The sequence below is a fragment of the Podarcis erhardii genome (genome assembly GCF_964252035.2).
Source record: "Podarcis erhardii genome assembly, chromosome: 5".
NCBI lineage: Eukaryota > Metazoa > Chordata > Lepidosauria > Squamata > Lacertidae > Podarcis > Podarcis erhardii.
Window position 1 is genome coordinate 26,826,933 of NC_138509.1, and position 20,620 is coordinate 26,847,552.

Sequence of the window (20,620 nt, forward strand, 5' to 3'; positions counted from 1 at the left end):
GTATGTATTCAAACACAACACAGATATTTCAAACAACAACCATATAGAGCTGTCGCTTTTGAACAGAATGGTCCAATGATTTCAAAAAAGGTTCTGTCAGCACTGACGGAAGACCAGTCTACTTGGTCCATTTCTCTCTCCTGAACACCATGCATTCAAAACACACAACTCCACTGACTGTTACAAAGCAGCAACACTTAAAGCCAATAACTGGTTGATGCCAAGGCAAACTTCCTTGTACATTATTGCACAACTTGATAAAGTGAACAGTACATACCTCTTGGCAGACTCGATACTGATCAATTGCCCAGACTGTAGGAACGTGAGTTGCTAGCAGCTGATACTGCGTTAGGGTGGTGTTACATGCTCTTGCACAAATTAAGCGAGTCTTCCCCACTGCATTGTCACCAACAACCACACACTTGATGGTTTCAACGTTAGGTCTTTCGTAGTCCATGTCAGCATCCATGTACCGGAGACTGTAAAAAGACAATAATGCCAGTTTCTAACAGTAGGAAACCCTATTATTTAAAGAGAGTTCTACTTTTTCCCCCTTTACTTGCTCAAAGGCAAGGATTGAAGTTCAGACTAAACTATACTGCTGTCAAGGCTGATTTATAAACTCCACACAGTTCATAAAATCCAGGCAGTTCTTTTGACCTTGAATGCCTGCCTTCCTTATTTTCTGCTTGGTTTTCTATAAACATAAACTTGCTTAAAGGAGATAAAGCATGGTGCAGCTAGGATTGCCAACAGGACCAGACAGCAGTTGCTTTAGCCTTTGCCCACAAAGTGTGACACAGCTCCATCACATTAGCATGAGTGCTCACTGCTATTCCCTCACAGCAAACGTGAAAGGGAAATACATTTAAAACAACAACAACCAGCTTGTATTACTTTCTGAAAAACCAGTAGCCTCGAACCTGCCATTGCCTTGGAATTCTAATAAACAAAAGCATTAGTGCAGTTTAGAAACCAGTAGTTAAAATCACTGGCATTTTGAAAGGTTCAGTCTGCCACCTTGATTCAAAATGGCATCCAACTGTATCCAAACAGACAAAAACCTGCCCCTTGATCTTAGGAATCATCATACAATTAATTTTTTACGGTATCTTAAGAGGTGCCCAAACACATAAAGAGCAGACATAAAAAAAAATCCTTTCCAAAATAAATAGTTCACAGAAGTGAAACTATTACAAATCATAAGGAAAAAGTAAAGGACCCCTGAACAGTTAAGAAACAATACTTTACATTCTGGAGTCAAACCCAGGTTAATTCTAAGGAAATTAGCCGAACAGATTTCTTGAGTGCCCTACAAACTGACACTAGTAATGAACAAACTTGGCTCATTATAATAAAAGCACCACTTTTTATCTTAAATGCTCACCCTTGAACATACATTGGCCATTCACTGGGCAGGCCATTCACCTGCATCTAATCATTGGTCACCAGTGTGCATATTCATGTGCTTAAGAAAAGGTTCCTCAATGTTATGCTGCGAAGACTACCAGCATTAAAAATGGCACAAATTACTGCTGCATAAAGCATTTTGGCAGCATCTTGACCCATCAACATTTGGATACAAATTGTAAGCTTGTTCTTAAAAGATCCACTTGTGCTTTTGGGAGCATAAAACCTGGCTGAAAAAATAATACCTGTTAACAAGTAAAATAGGAATGCACTGCTTTACAAGCAAAGCTAGAGGAACCCATATTTTATTCTGACTCATGTCAACTTTATTATCCTATTATACTGTGCACAGAGGATTCCATAAATCTTTGCCCTGCTCTATCTTTTTAATTTTGAATGAGAACCAACCTCAACAACAATGCGAACGATTTAGATGCAAAAGTTTCAAGATCAACCAGATTAATGTCTAAATTAAGAGTGTACTCTCACAAGGATATGTAAAACTTGTTATCTCATTTCCAAGCAGTGTTGATAAAATTTTGGGGTTGTTTTGTTTTAACAATTTGCTACAGAAAGCACAAGTTCATGTTTTGTATTTCCTTCCCACCGCCCCAAGTTTGGAGGAGAAAATTGGTGATGAAGTTCCACACAAAAGTGAAGAGCTTTGTTTTGCAGATCATCACATGGGTGATGGGTCCAAAGGTTCCCTTCTGAATGCAAACAGCACCAGACCTTGCACAGAACAGCACAAGAAAATTGGAACTAAGTCCACAAACATTACCCTGCTTCTGCATCCTCTTGGGCAAAGCATTATTGAGTTTCCCATAAGAAAAATGGATAATCATTCAATTAAAGATATCAGTGAACCTGCAAGCCCACATTGTCTAGCATACGAATACATTTCAGTGTGAATGGCTTGTAAGGGAATTAATTCACTTTTGTTTTCCAGTCACCCTACATTTTCTTTTGTATTCATTTGGGTGGGGACAGTCAAGTCTTGAAACGCCCCTTGTTTTCTCCACCAAATCTCTTCATCTATTTTTCTTTGGTGAGGGGAGAGGTAATCCAGCAATATTCTTCCTCTCCCCCAGCCACATGTGTTGGCAGAAAAATTTGCCAAGGTCCAAGACATGAGATTTCTGGGCCTATATGAACATGTTTGTTCACCAGTCTGCAAATGTCCTGCTGAAGCGATCCAACTCTAGTGTCCGGAAGTGGCAGGGAGAATAAAGACTCATCAGAAACAAACGAGGACCCCCTAACCTGACAATTTTGCCTTGTATGTATGAAGGACAGAGCCAAACAACCACCACAGTTTGCAGGTGAGGGAACCCTAAGATTTTTCTGTTTGAACAGAAGCCTTCCTGGAAATGTTCAATAGCTGTCAAAACTTAATTAAATCTTTTATCGTTGCACTGTATTTTTCTACACAGAAAAGCAATTTCAGAATTAAGGAAAAGGTATAATTACAGCGGCGAGCAATTTCGCCTTTATGCGTGCTGCATAACTACAGCCCCCCCCCCTTTCATAGCTATAGAATGAGCATTAAAAGCATTCTTCCAGTAGTTTTAAGTGCTGTTCTGCTGTTCAATATTTGTTCTGTCCAATCAATTATACTTTGTAAAGTGCAATAAGAGATGTTTTAATAATGGATGGACTGTAACTAGTGTTAATTTTACTTTTGTTTCAGTTGACACAGCTCTTAAGACATAGGTAATGTAAAAACTAAATATTACCTAAGCAAAAGTTCACGCATTGAAATGTGAAGGCTAATTACAGGGGGGGATCTGACTTATAGTATATTTATTAACAGTCTAGAGTGGAGCAACAACATGACATTAACTGGTCATGCTGCTCTATGCATGTAGGAAGCTAGAGCATTAGGAAAACCACAACGGGGGCAATTCATAGATAACTTTATGGCCACAGGGAGCATAAAAGCATAGTCAACAGAATGACTAGAAGTAGACTAGAGGAGGGAAGCTGGGGGAAGTCTAAAGAAGTTAAGGGACTTTGACTTGTAGTGTCACAAACAGCTACAATACATCAACAACCATGACTGTTTCCAATTTAAGCCTCAGATAGAACTATTTTGTAATCAGATAAAATTAAAATGTATGTACTAAATAGAAAAAGCCAAGTGTTTGGTATCTGAAGAACAAACATATGCTGAAGACAGTAAATACAAAGGTAAAGTAAAGAACCCCTGGACAGTTAAGTCCAGTCAAAGGCGACCATGGGGTTGCAGCGCTCATCTCGCTTCAGGCTGAGGGAGCCGGCATTTGTCTGCAGACAGCTTTCCAGGTCATGTGGCTAGCATGAATAAACCGCTTCTGGGGCAACAGGACACAGTGATGGAAGCCAGAGCACATGAAAACACAGTTTACCTTCCTGCCGCAGCTATACCTATTTATCTACTTGCACTGGTATGTTTTCAAACTGCTAGGTTGGCAGAAGCTGGGACAGAGCAACGGGAGCTCACCCCATCACACGGATTTGAACTGCCAGCCTTCCGATCTGCAAGCCCAAGAGGCTCGGTGGTTTAGACTACATGCTCTGTGACATACTCTGACAAACTGAGATGTAGCATGGCTCCTTAAACCAGGATTATGGTCACCAAAAAGGAATGACTAGTTGCCATTTTGGGGCCAGACAGCTCTAAAGTAATATTTTTCAATACAAACTTTTGGTTCCTGAAATGTGTTCTGATTATGCAGATAAAATACCACAGATACTGAAAACAGGCAAGATCCAAGGATCCCCAGGCATGTAATCTCCAGATGGTGGAGATGTCAGGTTCCATCCTGGAGTCCAGGCATCTTCTCTTGGTAGCAAGTTGTGCACGGCACATTTCAAACACTGGTGGCACCCCATAGCTCAAGAGCTAGGGGGTCAAGAAACACTCATCCAATGCTACCTTCTAGAACTGCCCTCAGAGATAAGATTGGGACCAATGGAGAACAGTGTCCCTGGTGGCCACATCCTGTAGACTGCAGAAGAGGATACCATGGTTGATAGTGTCAAACGCTAATGAAAGATCTAAGAAGAGCAACAGGGTTGTGCTCCCTCCACTCCTGGGGCAAAATAATGGATGAGTCATTATAGGGAACAGTGGCATATGAATAACACCACATCTTTTCCTTCTATTTTTTACAAGTTGTTGAAAGCAAAGGAGGAGGGATAAGATAATTGCTAACATTTCTTTTTGGACTGGAGAGGGTTGAATGGGTAGAAGAGTGGCAACTGAAGGAATGTAGTGTACAACTGTTCCATCAACTCAGATGAATAAAAGTAGGTGTAAAAAACCCCACACACATCTAGATGCATCCCAAGTATGCAAAATAACTTCTGGACACCCACACCCCACCACCTGCCCCTGACCTCTGCACCCACCACAGAAGCCTACAATTCTACACAGCTTGTAGGAGCAAGAGAAAGACAAGAAAGGAAAATAAATCATTGAAATTGGGATTCGTAACTATAGCCGAAGACTGTGCTGAAAAAGCAGTGCAGATGTGGTCAAACAACTGAGCTTTTAAAAAATTTACCAGGAAGAAAGATACGGTGTCATAGTCAGAACCTATAAGGTTACTCTGGTGAAGAAAGGCAATACAAAGTAGAACTGGTTCGTTTCCGAGAAGAAGGCGGCATGAGAAAGCTGGGGCAGATAAAAGGAGAATGGTAGAAAGAATGCAGATGGTCAAGGACATAGAGATAAAACTTCTAGAAGTCAAAAGCACTGGCTGTCCATGAGCTGCAACAGAATAACTTGCTGTTATTCACTTCCTTCAATGCATAGCACTTTGTTTTCTAAAACTGACTATATCACACTAGGATCTGTTATTGCCTTTCCTCTCCCCCCTTTTCTTTTCTTCAGGTATGCTAGAGTTCCATTTCAAGATAACTACTAAAAATTGAAGTCAAAAAAGAAAACAACCACACTCATGTTAGAATTATTTGTTTGACAGAGAAACTTTGCTGCTGCTGCTGCTGTTACATCAAACAAATTGGATTTCAGGAGGCAAGGAACAAGTTCAGCTACTTGACCAAAGGTCCGACCCAAAGATCCTATTCTGTTGCTGGGACAAAAAATGCTACTTATTTGAGAGCAGCTAAATAAGAATGGCAGAATAGGTTGTTCTTGGTAATTCTGGACTTCATCCCCTTCCAAAGACTAGATTTACATGCTCCTTCCGTCTTGTGATAGCAGAGATGTTTCTTTTTGATCTGTAGCATATTGCTGGTGCCTTTGCCATTAAGGCCCAAGAGGTAGAGGGCATGAGCTCTAACATTCAAAAGCAATATACTGACACATTCTGGATCCCTGAATGTCTGCTCTTGTCACCCTGATATGGTGCTGACCTTGAAACTTTGGGCTTCTCCAAACCCTTGAAAAACTCAAACCTTGGAAGAATAGGCCAGGGAGTGCAACCATCTGTTCTGTTCTCTTCCCTTCTTCAAAGCTACAGTTATGTACAAACTTTAGTGTATTTTAACTCTGAAATTGTACTTTGCTAATCAAGAAGAACACACCACAGTTCCCTGATCTTATATGTAATAGGAAGGCATAGTTTAATCAAAAGTGGAAGCTTTCACCCTTAGCCTCCACATGCAGAGGAGGATAGCAGTAATGAGCAAGCCTGCAGTTCATCAGGTCTTATTCACGGTTGTTTAAACCAGGGCAGTATCTGAGCTGATGCACGTTTTGTTTACGAATCCTGTGAGATCATTACCCCTTTAAATTCAACTTTAGAAGCAGAAGTTAATATATAAGCACATGCTGCTTCACTGATAGAGTTGCTCTAGCTGAAATATTACATCTTGTGTTACATGGGCTAGCAGCCTGTATCATCTACAAAATCATACTACTTAGTGTTGGGAAAGAAAAGTTTAAGGGTATCACCTCGATAAAAAGGCGCATAAAGATGGTCCACAACAATGCTATCCATACCAGACAGCCTTTCAGAGGCAATAGGTACAATCAAAACCCAACTGATTCAAATTATACAATAGGAGATTCCATGTAAACAGTAGGAAGAACTTTCTGACAGTAAGAGCTGTTTGACAGTGGAATGAACTACCCTGGAAGGAGGTGGACTCTCCTTTATTAGAGGTTTTTAAACAGAGGTTGAGTGGCCCTTTTATGGATTCTTTAACTGTGATCCCTGCATGGCAGGGGCTGAACTATATGACCCTTGATGTCCCATCCAACTTTACAATTCTATGATCTTCATGTTCTGCTTTTGAACTTCCAAAAATACCTGGCTGCCGTCTGCTAGAAACAGAATGCTGGACTACATAGACTTCGATCTGATCTAAACAATACAATTATTAGGTTGCCATTGTATCATAAAGCAATGTGAAAATAAAAGGGGAATTCCTTCCCTAGTACAAATCCTGGATTTTGCCTTGAAATTACCAGTTTCTGCAGCGTGAGTAAGATTAGAACCAAAGCATGTTGACACAACAATCAACAGTCAATGCTGAGTTGGTTTATTTAGCATGCAGCTGATGTGCAGTGTTTACACTGAAAACATCTGAAAATTGTTGTAGGAAATCACATTTCACACTGTAATGCTTCTAGTTTTCCAACTCAAAACATTTCACAATACAAAACTGTGTGCAGAAAGCCCATATTATGCCATGTCTGAGCGAGTCTGTCTTTCTGCCTGTGCTCCTCCTGGGCTTGGCAGTTGGCACAAGACACACACGCAAACTCACTTTCCACCACCTGTATTGTGAGACTTCTGCGCTACCATTTCCTAATGCAGATGTAACAGTGTAATATTTGCAGCATTCTGTGCTCAGCATAGAATCAGGTCCCAGCACCATCATCGACAGACCTTTATTTTCTTGTTGGGAAATGGTACTTTCTGCTGTGCTGAAGCAATTAATGTTGTTCCTTGGTACTGGTGCATGAAGCCATTAAGCCCTGCAAGTGTATGGCAAAAGGGAAAGTGTTTAATTGGGGCTTCCAATAGCCTCTTGCACCTCATTCTAAGGCCCTGATGCTAGTTGGCTGGCAGCTCTGGCAGCATGGTTTTCTCCTTGCTTCTGGAGGCCAGCAGAGTGCCCAGCTCAAGTTGCCTTGCACTGGATGCTGCAGCAACTCTCTCAAGACATTGCCTCTAGTTGCACTGCAAGGGATGTAGGATAGGATAAAGCTCGGTGGTCCATTTGTGTGGCCAAATGCCACACCAGCAGATTAGAAAAGAAACAAAAGCACCTTTTTGTGATGCCTTGGACCAAACCCCAATCAAAATGAAGCATAATTAAATGAAATTTCATTTGCTCACATTTATCCCTGATTGCCCTTGTTTTCCTCTTATCCTCTCCTCCCTTGACTCTGATATTGACAAAATATATAATATAAACTCCTTGGGGTGGGGTGGAGTAGGGGGGAGAGAGAAGGATCGTACATAGTAAAATACAGTGGTACCTCTGGTTAAGAACTTAATTTGTTCTGGAAGTCCGTTCTTAACCTGAAACTGTTCTTAACCTGAAGCACCACTTTAGCTAATGGAGCCTCCCGCTGCTGCCACTGCTGCTGCTGCCGCCACCGTGCGATTTCTGTCTCAGCCTGAAGCAAAGTTCTTAACCCGAGGTACTATTTCTGGGTTAGCGGAGTCTGTAACCTGAAGCATCTGTAACCTGAGGTACCACTGTATGTTACTCTGCAATGTGCCATGCATATTAATGGTGCTGCATGTATGAATGGTAACTTTAACAAAACTTGAAGCAACAGCACCATAAAGCACAACAAAGGAGAAAAAGTCATACTGAAATTGTGTTTTTTGTGCTTGTCTCTTCACTATGAATCCCACCCCAATCTGTTTCTTAGTCCCCCTGCAGGATGGCCCCTGTTGTAAAGAATTCTTTTCCCATATGAATCAACTCAACTGTCCAATGTAAACATTCTTAAACAGCCCTCACTGCCATTGAGGTCACTGACAGCTTGCTTGAACAAACACTCTGGCATACAGTATAAATTAAAGATATGAAAGCATACACCAATATTCTTCTTCTTAGGCTCATACAGCTGATGCATTTTCTGAGCTGTGGATATGCTATTGTCCTCTTCTTGTTGTGTGCACAATATACACATTTATAGCTTTTTCCCCCTGTTGCACTTTCATCACTGTCAAATCAGTTTTCCGGTGGCATTTTCATATTTTGAAATATACCTACTAAGATTCTAACATCCCCTGGCCCACGTTTATGCCTGCAACAGCCATCTATTGAATAGTGCCTGTGACATCAATGCCAGTTTCGTGTCATCACTGATGACAAAACGTGATCTCTCAGTGTCTATCCAGACTAAGAGCTTGTTTTCATGGTTTTGACATTAGTATATGGCAGGAAATTTGTTTAAGCATTCAGCTCAATAATGCTTCAGTAGCCTCTTAAAGAAAAAGCAGGGCAAGGTTATTCCTTTCCACACTGCAGCTCACAATTTCTAGACCCGTTGCTTTTTCTTTGAAGATGTGAGCTCCCTAGTGCCCCCTAGCACTGGAGTACATTTTTCTCTTCTTTATTATTAAAAGAAGTGCTTACCACCATGGGAGCACTTCTGCTGAAAGCACCGTACGCTATAATAAACGCAAATGACAGAAAAAATGTCAGTGTACCATTGCACCCCTTCCACCATTACAACAAGAGGAAGGCTTTAGCTCAATGCTGGTTTATCTGCGTTGCATGAAGAAGATACTAGATTCAATCCCTGACAACTGCAGGCAGGGCTGGAACAGTTTCTCTGCCTGAAACCTTGGAGAGCCACATTTCGTCGGTACAGACCAGCCTTCCCCACCCAGACACCCTCCAGATGTTGGCCTCCATCAGCCCCAGCCAGCATGGCTAGTGATGATGTAAGTTGCAGACCAACATCTGGAGGGTACCAGGTTGGAGGAGGCTAGTGTAGACAATATTGAGGTAAGTGAAACTATGTTCCTAAGCCCTCCTCTCCTTTACATTTGTACATCACTTACATTACTGTTGCTGGACTGCAGCAAGTGCCACTGTATCATTAGGAGGGAAGTTGTTCCCATTACTCTGAGAAAATGAAATCAGATACAAGTCTTTATATAGATGTAGGGATGATGGGATTTAATTATTGCCTTAATAACCCTTCTTCTTCTTAGAATGAACTATTCATTGTCAAATAAAGCTTTTATGTGATAAAGGCCTAAGAGCAGACAGTGGGATATTAGTGCAAACATTGTAAACTTAAGCCAAATTCATATATGGATTTTGATCAAACTGTAGCAATAGTGTGTTCAAAGTTTCCTGAGAGATGATGAAAACTATTCTCCTGAGTGTGGATTTCAGTATCTAGCTTTTATTAATGATTGATTTTCTTCCCAATCCACTGAAAAAAGTGTACCATACTTCAACTGATCCAATGTACCATACTTCAACTGATCCAAGCTATCAACTATCCAAAAGTAGTCCAGAAGCACAAACTCCTCAGGCCTTTGGAGAACTGCAGATTAGTCACTGTATAGATGCCACTAATGCATGCAAAACAACACTAAAAAGGAAATAATGTTTTAACGAAGTCTTATTTGTTTGCTTTTTTGCTCACAAAACATTTAGAAGAGCTTTGCTCATTAAAACAAAAAGATAATTTAAAAGGTAATTTCAGGTGTAAGCAAAACATATTTTCTTGAAGAGGGCAAAGGAAGCATGATAGGTATGCAGAACCGTCTTCTGCAAACTTCTGACTTAGCAATGATTAATTAAGCGAACCATTGTAATGGCCATTGGCCGGGTTCCAAAAATACATATGACAGGTTGAATGAGCCACATACATGTTTTCTATCTTCTCCTATTTTTAAAAAATAGCTCCAGCACTACTTAGCATTTATTTAATGCCGCCAGTTTGCTAGGCGCTACATGCTTGGCTGCTGTTCAAGAGAACGTCCAGGAACAGAAAACAAACGGCGGGTGAGCTACTGTCAGTTGCTGAGAATATTCTGGCATCGCCTGCCAGCTCTCGCTGTGACCATATGCAGAACTTCACGGTTCCGTGCGAACAGATGTGCAAAGCCAGCTTTTCAGCCGCATGGTTTGCGTTATGGCCAGCAGCAGCCAAGTCGGTCAAAAGGACTGGCTCGAACTGCTTGCCTTGCCTTTTCTGCTTTGACAGGGATGCTGGGGCTGCTGGAAACCACAAGCTCCAAGCAAAAAGGAATAGGGGCAGAGAAAGGAGGAGGAGGAACCCAATCGTTCTATTAAAATGTTTATTGCAGTATAAATATCATAAGCATGATGCAGCCAAAGTTCAGGACTTCTTAAGACTATTCCTATTAGTGGCACACCTGCTGTCTTGCAAGTGAAATAAATGGCTTGGCTGGGTTGCAACCTGTGTTACTCCCACTCATTCAAACATTCAGCAGACTTGCTTTCCCCATGACACAAAGGACATATAATAATATATATGGTGGGCTTCTTCTTCAGACACCAAGAAGCAACCATTGGTTGCTGGCTTGAACTTGTACGCCCCCTAATGTGTCCATTGCAAGCCCTCTCATGGTAGCCCCCTGGCTGTTGTCACAGCAACCCACAACAGACGCCGCAGGCACAGCAAAGGCTAAGGCAGGCCAGTGAGCATTTGCACGGACAAAAGGGGGCAAGTTATGATGCCTTTAGGTTCTGCGGCCAATACTTCCGAGGTGAGCATCCCCTCTCTCCCGCCGGTCAACCGTGCCAACCTGGGAATAGTGTCCGGTCAGCAAATCTGGCATCACGGGAGACCACCGGTGTGGGAGCGACCCGCCTGTTATGGACTGTCACCAGCTCCCTGGGTCAAAGGCCTGAGATCCCTTGGGGCACCCCCGCTGTTACTGCCCCCGTCGGGCTTAATGTCCTACCGCGCTAACTTTCTGCCATATAACACTTTGGGAGAGGGTACCTTGCACGTGTGGCCGGCAGACACGCGAGCGAGCGGACGGGCGCGGGAGGAAGGGGGTGTGATGCTGGGATGCAGCGCGCGCAAAACTTGGGCACGATCACGCGCGGCGGCGGCGGAACACGGCGCCTTACCCGGCAGGGACTGGTGCCTTGCAGCCTCCGCGGCTGAGCAACGGCGGCGGCCCCCGACAGCGGCAGCAGCAGCAGCAGCCGCTCCTTACGCGGGGCGCGCAATGCCAGAGAGCCGCCCGCCAACTTTGCACAAAGGCAGCATGGCGCTGGAGCTGCCCTTCGCCCCGTTCCTGCAGCTGCAGCCGATGCGCTCTCTCCGGCTAGACCCGCTCCTCCCTCCCCCCCCCTCGGGATTCAGGGTGAATCTGGAGTGCAATGCAAAAGAGGCGAGCTCCGGAGCCGCTCTCACGGTGACGTCGGCAGCCTTCGGGTCTATTTATACTCGGCCATTGGATTTCATTCATGAAAACGGGGCCGGGTGGCTCTGCGTAAGGAGGCGGGGACTGAGGCGGCTGCCAGCGCCCAACACAGACACAGCGAGCCAGCACCAACCCTGTGTATGCACAGTCCGGGTCGCTCTGTTTACTCACCGCCCCCATCGGCAGAAATTGCAAGAGAGCCTTAGATCTGCACCGCGCGAGCTGATCTCACGGAGTCGCCATCTCAGGACCCACCTCAAAGGCATTCGGCTCCCTTGTAGCATCCCAGCCCCGGCTCGAAGAAGAAACTCACCTCAGTCACCGTCGTGTGGAGAGGCAGGGCCATTCCACACAGCACACAGGAAAACCTGCATTTATCAGCATCTCTACACTCAGGGAGGAGCTGCAGTCACACCTGGCTCCCTGGGGGGCATGCCTGCATTATGCCCATGCTTGCAAACACGTCACATGCTGCCTTTGCATCTGCTTAGAGGCAAGTGTAGCTAAGCGGCATATACATTGTTTAACTACATAAATATGCACAATGTTCTAAGATAAAATGTAGTGAATCAAGACCACCAATGAGAAGCCTTTGTAAAATTAAAGAAGCTCCACAAAAGGGGACTGGAAGCTACTCACAGCTAGCTAGACTGCCCAACACTATATTATTGAGACAAAAAAGCAGCTTAAAGAGCAATTTTGAGCAGGAAAGTAGCTAGAGGACTAAGGGGGAAAGCATCCCATGCCATTCCTTAAAACAAAACAGGAGACTTGTGTCTGTATCTGTTGCATGTGCCTTAAAAAGTGTACTGTAGTTGGGCTGAGAGGTAGTAATTTACCCTTGCAGAATCACCTCTTTCATTCCACATCAGACTGTGGATTTCACGAACTAGGCTTGTGGTGTTAGCTCACAGTTGATCTATGCAACAGACATGCATGCTAAAGGAAGAAGTCTCTTTACACTTAAAAACAAAGCGTGGGCAACAGAGATTGAACATATTAACAACACAACTATAATTTATGACATATATGTAATTTCCCCAAATGTTAGCTGCAATTATAAGTGTACATCACTTTTTCTATCTAGACTCTTGTGCTGTTAACACATGAATGATGAACCACTGCCCACCTTTTGTTGTTGACTCCAACTTCCATCAAGGTAAACACATGTGCATGAGTAGTCACTTCAAAATCAGTAGGGTTAATAATGAGTAATAATGAGTAAGGCAATAAAGTTCAGGGCACTGAACTTACACTTGGCCAAGAAAGAGAGGGCTGAATGAATGAGATGCAGGATGTGGGCACAGTCAAACCTCCTAATCCTTGTGATTGTATATTCATACCTGCTTGTTAATATAGTGAAAGAAATAAGGGGGTTGGTATCTCTCCAGCCCTTCATGTTTGGTCACCCATTTAGTACAGACTGTACAGTGGTACCTCAGGTTAAGTACTTAATTCGTTCCCGAGGTCCGTTCTTAACCTGAAACTGTTCTTAACCTGAAGCACCACTTTAGCTAATGGGGCCTCCCACTGCCGCCACGCCACTGGAGCACGATTTCTGTTCTCATCCTGAAGCAAAGTTCTTAACCCAAGGTAATATTTCTGGGTTAGCGCAGTCTGGAATGTGAAGCGTGTATAACCTGAGGTACCACTGTGCTCTTAAATTTCATTTGATATTTGTTGATTTGCTATAAAGAGACTGAACATTTAAGTATTAGACAAGCTGCAGAGTGAGTGCAACTAATCTGAGCAATACATAGAAATCCTGGATGTCAAGGAAAGGGGACCCTGAAATCCCTAAAAGGATTAAATAAGAGGTTGGAGTACTGAGTAGTGTTTATGTTGCTTGGAGCATTTTCCAGATTATATCCAATGCTTCCATTTCTGTTAAACTTGTATAAGCTTCATAACACTGTAAGGACAGGAGAATGCTGCCTTGAGCTACTGCTTTTCCTTTGTCACTTTGACAGACAACTTCATGGGCAGCCTTGTGGATATGCCACATATTTGAGCCCTTGCAGCTATAAACACACCCTCGAAAGTAAACCATGCCTTGTGAAATTCTCATAAAGCCAGAGGAGCAGCTGAATAGCTGGGGTGCACCCATCCTAACTCCTTGTCCTTCCTTATGACTAGCAAAAGCCAAGTATGTCACACAAAACAGTCACTGTAGAACTACTATGTGCATTTACACAACTTGCCTAATTTACACAGGTTGCAGAATTCAACTCATCCTGGGCAAAGAATTGTAGGCTTTTGGTAGGACATGTGAACAGCTCTGCTCTTGGGCATGGATCAGTGCCCAGAATGCATCACTGGAGTGCCACTTTTATCCAAAAGTCTTAAGTGATGGGGTCTCACTGCAGGAACCTGTCTGAGTAGCTGATATGGTCTTAGGATGCTAATGTAGTTCAGAGAACAGGAAAAGAGCTGTCCGTTGTCTTGTTCTCTTCACTATACCAAAACAACAGTGCCGGATTAAATGGTAAAATCAAGGACAGCTTAATCTAACCACTGCTAATCTTTGAGAAAGAGCCTTGTCAAATCCAATTTACTTTGAGAGCAACGACAGAGGCAGTGAAGTAAAAGTCCCCCAGTTGTATTTTCAGTGCCTCACTCAAAGGCCATTTGCATTTTAGTCAGTTCAGCACCTCAGACAATGGCTGCCATAACATTTAGATCCACAATTTTTAAACTTGAAACGGTGACTTGAACATTACCAAAAAGAAAAGAAAACATTTATCTAGTCTTCACTGACACTGAATGATGTAGCTAGAGTGTATTTAACAATCAGCAATCCTGATCCACTGGGTCCCCCCCCCCAGCTCATTATTTAATATTTATAATTCTATGTATTGCTTTGATAATTAAAATATATTTCTGGGGATCTGTAATTGCTTTTTTAAGCAACACACACACACACACACACACACACACACACACACACACACACAAATACAGTTGTAGCTGAACAACAGGTTACAAAGAATAGTAAAGCAGTTTTGAAACATGTGTTGAATCCCTGACATTCATTAGAGGTCTGTCCAGGGACATTATTACTGGGTAGCCCAGGGATTTTATGATGGACTGGAATATCTTGCCCCTCCCCATTTTTTAAACTTAAAAAGCATGGTTTTAACTTTGACCCCAAGCCAGCTGGGTATACGACAAAGGTCAGTGCTAGTGAAACCTTAGCTATCTGCTATGCTTTCCCCAATAGATCATTTATGCATAGAAATTCACATATGTCAGTTTATCTCATAGACATAGACCTGTGCCCTAAGTTCTTTAAGCAGCTAGCAACAACCCTAGGCTCAGGGTTTCCCCCATCATGTTTAGTTAAAGGCATACACACAAGCATACTTTCATGACTCCTCTTGTGAATACTGGAAACTATGGCTAACTTCATACAGAGCCATTCCAGTGCTTTGGTGAGCATACTTGGGAAAGACAGAAAAATAGAGGCTGGTGATTCATTCATTCATTTGCCTGCTACCCATATGGTTGGGTTGCCCCACTCACTCTGGGACACTTACAACAAATTATAAAACCACAGTAAAACATCAAACATTAAAAACTTTTAATCCACAATCAACAGCTCTCTCCAGAGGGTGCCTTCTGTGTGAATGGTACACATCTTTGAAAAGAAAAGGATGGTTTTGCAAGAGAGTTGCAATGTTAGCCCCCAAATTAGGAGAACAAATATCATGAAGAAAGGTTAAAAAGATTTCTGGTTACATTTGTATCACTTAGATGACAAGATAGAAGATGACTGCAGAGAGTTAAAGGTGGATGAAATAAGCATCATTGCTAGAAATTAGTACTCTACTTCACTCTGCCCTCTCTGGAAATAACAAGCTTAATTTTCTAGATGTCCTCTCGATGTTTGTAAAATTAATTCAGATTTTGGTCTGCATTTGGATCAGGACAATTAGCTGTGGCATGTGACTATCCCCTGGCTTGCACATGACACCAAGCCAAACCAAATGGCATGAATGCATGCAGACTCTGAGAGAGGATAATGTGGCTGATTTGCTCTTCCTGGCTGTTTTGGTGCTGCGCTACACTGAGCTAAGCTATAGTTTGGGTAGCTTAGCAGTCCTCCTCTTCCCCAGCCCCTGCCTTACACTAGAATCAAAGAGTTGGGAGTAAGGAATCCTTGAGTGATCAATTCAACCCCACAGCACTACATTCCCCTTTCCCCAACTGGCATCCTCCTCCTTTCTTGCTGCAAAAGAGGAAACCAATTTTGATAAGATATGCAAGCCTACATAACTTCAGTAACTATAGTTCAGCAAGCAAAATGTATGAGCTACACCTTGATACAGAGTGAAGAGTTTGCACAAAATACATTCAGTACCTGCATCTTAGCTGGTGACCAACATTGCTATATATGCATATACACATACAATTTCCCTTTCAGGAAAATGCATAGAAGAGGTAATTTAAAATATTCTCCAGGATGAATAAAACCAACTTTATTCATAAAATTTAATGTGTCTGCCTTTATGAGTCTCTCTCTCTGGTTTTCCATAAGAGGGAAACAAGTGCTGTCTAGTCCCACAATGTGGTCCACGTGTGAATGAGCCTTTTTCAAGAAAAATGTTATTTTATATTGCAGATGGCATGTTCTAGAAATAGTTAGATGAAGGATGGCTTTAGTGAAGCACTTTCATCTATCACCGCTTCTGTGGCAAACATTTTCCAGGAATGAATTTCTACTCACCACTGAGAGAGAAAGGGTGTTCATAGCCATTGTAAGAGCTCAGTCAGAAAGGAATCCTTTCTTAGAGACAACTGTTCACACGGTTCCTTATCTTCCCTGTGGGGGGAAAAAACATGGTGTTTTATACGATGTGAGTGGATTTGTTTTTATTTAGGACTATGCTACATTGCCCCAAACCACCATTTAGGAATCACCTATTTGGGATAGAAAGCACTCTGAAAGTTCTTACCACCTGCTGTCTACAATTATCTAGCATTACTCACCAATCATTTACTAACCTCCAACCTGCCACCATCACATGCTCTTTGGTAGGAGTCAGTATCTGCTCTGTCTCAACCTCGTGCTTTTGAAGTCTGGCTATTCCCATTAGAAGTAAGTGTATATCAAAATGTGTGGCAAGTTAACCCAACAGATGGATGGACTTCACACACTTAATCCATTGCTTCCTTGCACTTCTCATACACTTTGGCAAATCTATCTCCCTATTATGTCTGTATAGTATCACTGAAAACAACATAAATGTAATGATTGGGTGTAATTGCAAAGCTGACGAACATCAATATTTCTTGCTGCTGAGCAAAACAATCTGGAGGACACATGGAGCTAGCACTGAGAGGCAAACACCTCAACCTGGGAATGCTACTTGTGAATAGATTTGGGTTTTCCAGAAAATTAGTTTGAAGCTGGACCATCAACTTATGTTTTCAATGACCATCTCCTCATCAATATTTGTAGATTGTTCTGGAAGCTTTTTACAGCTGAAGGTTGGGATATGCATTCCAACAGACAAGAACAAAAATAACATTTTGCATTTATATAGTTTGTGGGTCCCCCCCACAAAAAAGTGTCTCAAATGCATATGCTGACTAACCTTTACATGCACATTGTAAAGTTGATTAGCCCTGCTGCCCCATATTAATAGGGCATTCCATATTATATAATACAATATACAGTGGTACCTCAGGATGTGAATGGGATCCGTTCCGGAGCCCCGTTAGCATCCTGAAGCGAACACAATCCACGACTGCACATCTGGGCGTGTCGCAATTCGCCGCTTCCGCACATGCGTATGACGTCATTTTGAGTGTCTGCGCATGCACGAGTGGCGAAACCTGGATGCTACGTGCTCCGAAACTTCCAGGTCGCTGCGGAGCGTAACCTGAAAACGCTCAACCTGAAGCACATTTAACCCGAGGTATGACTGTATTTCAAATTCTGCTTCTTTGGCAATTGGAAAATCTGGGGTCTGATCCATCCTCAGCTACAATTCTTACTGGGTGACCTTCCCACCTGCCACTTTCTCAGTCTTATCCATGCAACAGAATTGTTGTGAAGATAGTAAGGGGAAGGGAACTGTGTAGGCTGCCCTGAGCTGCTTGGGAAGATGATAGTATATATATGCAAAAATAATAGACATACTAGGAAGGAAACTGACAGTAACATCACTGATATAGTGTACAAAGTTCTCTAAACACTCTAAAGCCACTATATAAATGTCAAGTATTATTGACTGTGCAGCTCCCTTATCTCTGCACTATCCGTAGAACACACAGTGTGGGACTCTCATCCTGCAAATTGTTCCTTTTGCTTCCCTTTTTCAAAGTTGTCGGGAATGTAGTTGCAGAGCTTTAATAAGCATACCTCCATTATGCAAAGGATTTCCCCACAAATTGCTATCGCTTATCCTGATCTGACCCCTAATACCAAGTCAATGCCCATGTGGCCACCATGCCCCATAAACTATGCTTTGCCTTGCTCTTAATCTATATATTAGCAGTTCGGCTCTCAGCTTCTCTCCATTTGCTTTCAAGAGATCAAATCACATGTTTTAAGATACCTTCTTCTCAGGAAGCCTAACACAAACCCACCCACCCCCACAACCACTCAGCTGCTCTCCAGTAATCAGTCATTAACTAAATGACTTGTTTTCCTAAGGCTGTGTCCAGACCATTTCCCTTTATTTAACCCCATTAGTCCCTGTTTCTTTATGTTTCGTTTCCCTTTCATCTGCACAGTTGTGCCTCCCTTCATAAGTGCATCACACTGTGGAGGGGACTCTGCACAGTGGAAACAGTGAATGGGCACACTCAAGAGCCGTATACCAGCATAGGTTTGACTGGTGCCCTACTGTAGGCTATGCACTTTAAACTGACCCACTCCAGTGATGTGGAGCAGAACTTTCCCCAAGGTTTTTTCCCCTGCACCCCAGCGGAAATTTGTCCATTTCCTAAGTTCTTCGGTAACTACGAATGACAGCCAATTGTGAATACAATACCAAGCTTGGCAATTTCAAAGCTTTTAGCTCTGTTTACTGAATTCAAGTGAAATAAACATGCAAATTACTACCTTTATTTGCATATGAATAAAATCCTTTTCAGAATTTTACAGAAAGCCCACATCATTGGCCCTCTCTGATGCATGCTCTGGACTAGAGTGCTGATAGAAGGCCTTGAACAGTCTTCATCCAGAGGTCATAGAACCACAGAACTGCAGAGCTGGAAGAGACTCCAAGAGTTATCTAGTCCAGTCCTCTGCAATGCAGGAATATCAACATGCTGTCCCCCCATTGAGTTTGAAACCATGCAGGACCCTGCCTAGCTTTGCAAATGTGCTAGCAGTTTCATTGCTGCATCAATGGGCGGGGTATACAGTGGTGCCTCGCAAGACAAAATTAATCCGTTCCGCGAGTCTCTTCGTCTTGCGGTTTTTTCGTCTTGCGAAGCACGGCTATTAGCAGCTATTAGCGGCTTAGCGGCTATTAACGGCTTAGCGGCTTTAAGAAAAAGGAAACAAACTCGCAAGAACTCGCAAGATGTTTTGTCTTGCGAAGCAAGCCCATAGGGAAATTCGTCTTGCGAAGCACCTCAAAAAACGGAAAACTCTTTCGTCTAGCGAGTTTTTCATCTTGCGAGGCATTCGTCTTGCGGGGCACCACTGTATTCTGCCAGACCACCAAGCCTCATCCACTCAAGATAGCTCTCAGTAGCTTCTCATTCTCTTCATCATCTTGGCTGCTTATACTCAGGACAGCTATCCTTTGTAACCCTTTGGTTCCATTACATGTAGGCTCCTCAACTACTCCAACCATAGGCTCCTATCTCAGGGGTACTCCAGCTATAGGGACCAAATCCTACCTAAAGGTAAAGGTAAAGGGATCCCTGACCATTAGGTCCAGTCATGGCCGACTCTGGGGTTGCAGTGCTCATCTCGCTTTATTGGCCGAGGCAGCCGGCGTACAGCTTCCGGGTCATGGGGCCAGCATGACTAAGCCGCTTTACCTTCCCGCTGGAGCGGCACCTATTTATCTACTTGCATTTTGACGTGCTTTTGAACTGCTAGGTTGGCAGGAGCAGGGACCGAGCAATGGAAGCTCACCCCGTGGCGGCAATTCGAACCGCCGACCTTCTGATCGGCAAGCCCTAGGCTCTGTGGTTTAACCCACAGTGCCACCCGCGTCCCTAAATCCTACCTAGTAAGGCCTTAATAGGTTTGCAGGTTACTTTATTTATGGCATATTGTAAGGCATCTAATAAATAGGTTTCAACTAGTCTTATTCTGGCCCACTCACTTCCAGTGCATGCTGCCACTGTTGCATTTCCTGCTGCACTCTCTCCTTTGCAGTTTTCCAGCACTGAAGCGATTCCTTTAGCCTTTTATTCCCATCTCTGCTGGCAAGCTCCAGGACACATAAAGCAGATTAGCAGCTACTGACTAGAATAACCCACAGTCCAAGCTTGTTAGCTGCTCATTCACCTGGTGGACCTCCACAGCCAGCCTCAACTAGAATCTCTGTAGTTGAGCTTCCGAACCTCTGACTAAAAAAATGTTCTCACTTCTGCAGGATTTTGGACAACAGAGTTCCTCCTTTCTGACCTGCTCCTTCTGGGGTAGTTTGTCCACCTTTGGTCCCCCACCCTGCACCTCCACTGCCTTGCAGGATATCTTTGGGAGAAGAAAAGGCTATGGAGTATACCCTACACACAAATCCAGAGTGGAGTCCCTAGGATGGTTGGATGGCACCTTTTACACTTCCTTCCAGCAACTCCTGCAGCCAAGCTGGTGCCAAATGTATTGCTCAGCTTTCCATTGGATCACATCAGTGAGGCTGAGAGGCTGGTCCTGTTCTCTGGACAGCCCAACATCT

General features: G+C 43.2%; 1 protein-coding gene across 5 annotated transcripts in view; it reads right to left on the reverse strand.

Annotated features, from left to right (window-relative positions):
* The window catches only part of RHOBTB1 (Rho related BTB domain containing 1), a 60,200-nt gene that overhangs the window by 34,843 nt on the left and 4,737 nt on the right, over positions 1-20,620 (reverse strand). The window contains exons 2-4 of one of the 5 annotated variants that reach the window (XM_081861180.1): positions 16,477-16,572; positions 7,254-7,342; positions 278-479 (exon numbers count right to left, since the gene is read on the reverse strand). In XM_081861180.1, the coding sequence (XP_081717306.1) occupies positions 278-469 (192 nt within the window). In that variant the 5' untranslated portion in view covers positions 470-479; positions 7,254-7,342; positions 16,477-16,572. Of the gene's footprint in view, positions 1-277; positions 480-7,253; positions 7,343-8,419; positions 8,623-11,451; positions 11,658-16,476; positions 16,573-20,620 lie in introns of those variants that run through there. The other 4 variants (XM_081861181.1, XM_081861184.1, XM_081861182.1 and 1 more) reach the window with 4 other exon arrangements.